The sequence below is a fragment of the Cucurbita maxima genome, unplaced genomic scaffold, assembly GCF_002738345.1.
Source record: "Cucurbita maxima cultivar Rimu unplaced genomic scaffold, Cmax_1.0 Cma_Scf01518, whole genome shotgun sequence".
Lineage (NCBI taxonomy): Eukaryota > Viridiplantae > Streptophyta > Magnoliopsida > Cucurbitales > Cucurbitaceae > Cucurbita > Cucurbita maxima.
Genome location: NW_019273534.1, coordinates 150 through 4,660, shown reverse-complemented (window position 1 = coordinate 4,660; position 4,511 = coordinate 150). Strand labels below are relative to the sequence as shown.

The following is a 4,511-nucleotide window of genomic DNA, read 5'->3' as shown; positions in this document are numbered from 1 at the left end:
CAAGATAGTCCTGCTCCTACACCAAGTGGCCAAGAGAGTCCCTCCCAAGGAGGTTCGCCAGACATCCATTTCCATCACCACCACCGCCGTCACCACCACCGCCATGGTCACATCCCACTAAGCCAGTCCAGCTTAAATGACATCGAATCTTCAAAAATTCAAGATAGCCCTGCTCCTACATCAAGTGGCCAAGAGAGTCCCTCCCAAGGAGGTTCGCCAGACATCCATTTCCATCACCACCACCGCCGCCACCACCACCGCCATGGTCACATCCCACTAAGCCAGTCAAGCTTAAATGACATCGAATCTTCAAAAATCCAAGACAGCCCTGCTCCTACACCAAGTGGCCAAGAGAGTCCCTCCCAAGGAGGTTCGCCAGACATCCATTTCCATCACCACCACCGCCGTCACCACCACCGCCATGGTCACATCCCACTAAGCCAGTCCAGCTTAAATGACATCGAATCTTCAAAAATTCAAGATAGCCCTGCTCCTACACCAAGTGGCCAAGAGAGCCCCTCCCAAGGAGGTTCGCCAGACATCCATTTCCATCACCACCACCGCCGTCACCACCACCGCCATGGTCACATCCCACTAAGCCAGTCCAGCTTAAATGACATCGAATCTTCAAAAATTCAAGATAGCCCTGCTCCTACACCAAGTGGCCAAGAGAGCCCCTCCCAAGGAGGTTCGCCAGACATCCATTTCCATCACCACCACCGCCGTCACCACCACCGCCATGGTCACATCCCACTAAGCCAGTCCAGCTTAAATGACATCGAATCTTCAAAAATTCAAGATAGTCCTGCTCCTACACCAAGTGGCCAAGAGAGTCCCTCCCAAGGAGGTTCGCCAGACATCCATTTCCATCACCACCACCGCCGCCACCACCACCGCCATGGTCACATCCCACTAAGCCAGTCAAGCTTAAATGACATCGAATCTTCAAAAATCCAAGATAGCCCTGTTCCTACACCAAGTGGCCAAGAGAGTCCTTCCCAAGGAGGTTCGCCAGACATCCATTTCCATCACCACCACCGCCATCACCACCACCGCCATGGTCACATCCCACTAAGCCAGTCCAGCTTAAATGACATCGAATCTTCAAAAATTCAAGATAGCCCTGCTCCTACACCAAGTGGCCAAGAGAGCCCCTCCCAAGGAGGTTCGCCAGACATCCATTTCCATCACCACCACCGCCGCCACCACCACCGCCATGGTCACATCCCACTAAGCCAGTCAAGCTTAAATGACATCGAATCTTCAAAAATCCAAGATAGCCCTGCTCCTACACCAAGTGGCCAAGAGAGTCCCTCCCAAGGAGGTTCGCCAGACATCCATTTCCATCACCACCACCGCCGTCACCACCACCGCCATGGTCACATCCCACTAAGCCAGTCCAGCTTAAATGACATCGAATCTTCAAAAATTCAAGATAGCCCTGCTCCTACACCAAGTGGCCAAGAGAGTCCCTCCCAAGGAGGTTCGCCAGACATCCATTTCCATCACCACCACCGCCATCACCACCACCGCCATGGTCACATCCCACTAAGCCAATCCAGCTTAAATGACATCGAAGCTTCCCAAATTCAAGACAGTCCCTACCAAGGAGCCAGTCCAACTTCAATGTCATAGTCATCGAACATAGTCATAGTCCTACTCATGTACCAACTCACCACAACGGCCATCACCAAGTACCTACCATCACTATCAATTGCGATGGCCTTAGTTTTTCTTTTAAAATAAAATTGTTATCACCAAGTACCTACCATCACTATCAATTGCGATGGCCTTAGTTTTTCTTTTAAAATAAAATTGTTAGTACATGTATGTCATGACATGTTTAAGAAATAATTTTCTTTTTAACTTTAAAACTTTCGTGGACTCCAATCTTCCAATTAATGCAAACACGATGAAAGCATAGTTAAAAATAAGGTTTAAACATGTTCTAATAGAAAAATCAAAGATCGTAATATTTAAAATATAACAAAAAGTGTGGAAAACTATATGTGAACAACTTCATTTCTGTGGCCTCCTCAAGCAGTAGACTTTACCAAGGGAGTGGGAAAAATTCATTCACATACAACATGTACCATAACCGGTAGGACATAATGTTTATGATTGTTTCTTGTACACTACTTTTTTCGGGTAGAGTTGGATGCATAGTAATTTATCTATACACGATTCACGTAAAATTTTTAACGTACCTCTCAGGTCTGACTATGAGCTAGCGAACGCTCAAACTGCCGAAAACCAAAAGAATGAAAGGAACACAAATAATATCGTAGTTTGTACTCTATGATTATACGGCATACAATATGCATGATCTCCCGCATAAAAAAAAAAAATAATAATAAAAAATCATGTTTCATTGACATATTGCACATAATACTTTCCTACTTATCATGACCTAAATTTCTTATGAGACGTACGTACATATTCATGGTAATTCATCGATCCTTTTCATACATGGGTACATCACGGTGTCTCCGAAGACATAAATATGATCATATGAATACATCAATCATAATCAATGAAAATCGATTACATGCAAAAAGGTTAGAAATTCAAATATCTAACCACTCCTGAGTACCTTAGAATAAATGCAGGGAATTTAGACTCAGACTACGTTGGTTACGAAAAAATAGTAGATGTTTTTGTTTTAAAAATTAAATATTCTGTTGTGTGAGGACGCATAAATTAGATAAAATATCACTATCCAATTTTCAAGAGTCAAAATATCTACCATGACCGACAGAAACAAAAGAAAATAAAATAAAACTAATGTAAAATAAAATACCTTACAATTTTGCGTAGTTATCTTATTTAGGATTGTACTAACTTTTTTGTTCTCATACTTTGTAAGTTTGCATGGCAGTCAACGAACAAAATCCTAGGCATCATTTCTTATAGGACAGTTTGATAGCTTTATTTGAACACATTTGTGTAAAGTTCTTAGTTTACCCATGTAGTCCTTTGTCCCCTCTCAATGCGGGTTTATAGTGCAGTGTGTTAAAAGATCATCACTAGTCCAATAGGATCAAGCCTAATAATTGTACTAGTCTATTGTCTATATAAATTACAAAAATTATTTAGGTACTTTAGGAATAAAGATACTTAAATATTTTGGGAAAATTATTTAGGTATTATAGGTAAAGGATTTAGGTAATTTAGTATTAAATGGTTAAATATTTTAGAAATAAATTGTCTAGTTCCTACGGTAAGTGCCTCTTCACACGGGTGAGGTTTTCACCTCAAGAAGTCCCAAGTAATCCAAGTAAAACAAAGTATTTGTAATATATTCTTGGTTTATCTTTACAAAGAGTGCTAGTGTTTTCATAGAGAGTGTTTTATTTGTAATATATTCTTGGTTTATCTTTACAAAGAGTGCTAGTGTTCTCCACAAAGAGGTGTGTTCAACAATCTCGTATCAGAGCAAGATGGGTGTACGGTGGTGATCTCTCTCTGATTTTGCAGATCAAAAATAATTTCTTGAGAATATTAGTTAGTGAAATTCTTTGTGTCGTGAGACGTTCGTGACTCTACAAGTTTTATGTCGAAAAAACTTGTTTGGTGTTACTAAGGTACAGGAAACACCTATATTCGAATAAGCAGAATCGAAGTCCAAGAAGTTGTTTACTGTAAGCCTTACAAGTACTGTGACGTTGAGACCCTTCACAGTACTAAACCTCTTTTCCATTAGTTCATGTAAGCCTTACAAGTACTGTGACGTTGAGACCCTTCACAGTACTAAACCTCTTTTCCATTAGTTCACAAGATTGTATGTTTACTTAAAAATGTTAGATTTATCGTAAACCTACTTATGTGTTTAGCGGTCGTTTTATGTGCCATTACATGATTTACATTGCACGTTGGATTCCACATTAGCGGATAAGGGGGAAGATCATAGGTATATAATGTTAGGTTATATAATTTGCAGCTTATTTATAGCATAATGAATGATAATATATATTAATGTTATATTTTACATTAGACATCGTGAAGAATTATATACAGTAAAAACTATATATGCTATATATGGTAGATAGCTATATATATATATAGTAGATGATTATATGTGGTAAAGTTATATATATTAAACTGAATCGTTCTCATTAGACTGTTTTGAAAATGTCTTGTTAGCGGAAGTTAATAATATAAACCTCTCACCAATATTTCTCCTTACATTTTCTCTCTCATGTTCTTTGTGTTCATCTACCTCGAGTATGTGTTGTTGTGCAGATCCTAACATAAAAGCGATGGACACTATCTCCCATGGCATGATATCTTTTGAGGAAACTAAAAGGAAAGCCATAAAAACTTATGTTCAAAGTGGATGGTATCATACCGATATAGAGAATTGATGTTCCTATCCTTGCACTCATATATTTTTGTTTGTTCACACTTTTTGTGATTGTTCCTTGGGATCTATTTTTATTTTCGGGTGGGGATGCATGCATAGTACTTCTTTACACACAGCTTATATGAATCCACTAGGCAAGCTCGTGTAG

At 39.7% G+C, this 4,511-nt stretch overlaps 1 protein-coding gene across 1 annotated transcript; it reads left to right on the top strand.

The window, feature by feature from the left end:
* Nucleotides 1-6: 6 nt before the first annotated feature.
* Nucleotides 7-1,635, top strand: LOC111475414 (histidine-rich glycoprotein-like; the record flags this gene model as incomplete). Its single annotated transcript, XM_023119881.1, has 2 exons — nt 7-705; nt 1,018-1,635. Coding segments are annotated over 2 exons (1,317 nt in total), but the record flags the coding sequence as incomplete, so codon positions are not given.
* Between the last annotated feature and the right edge of the window lie 2,876 nt (nt 1,636-4,511).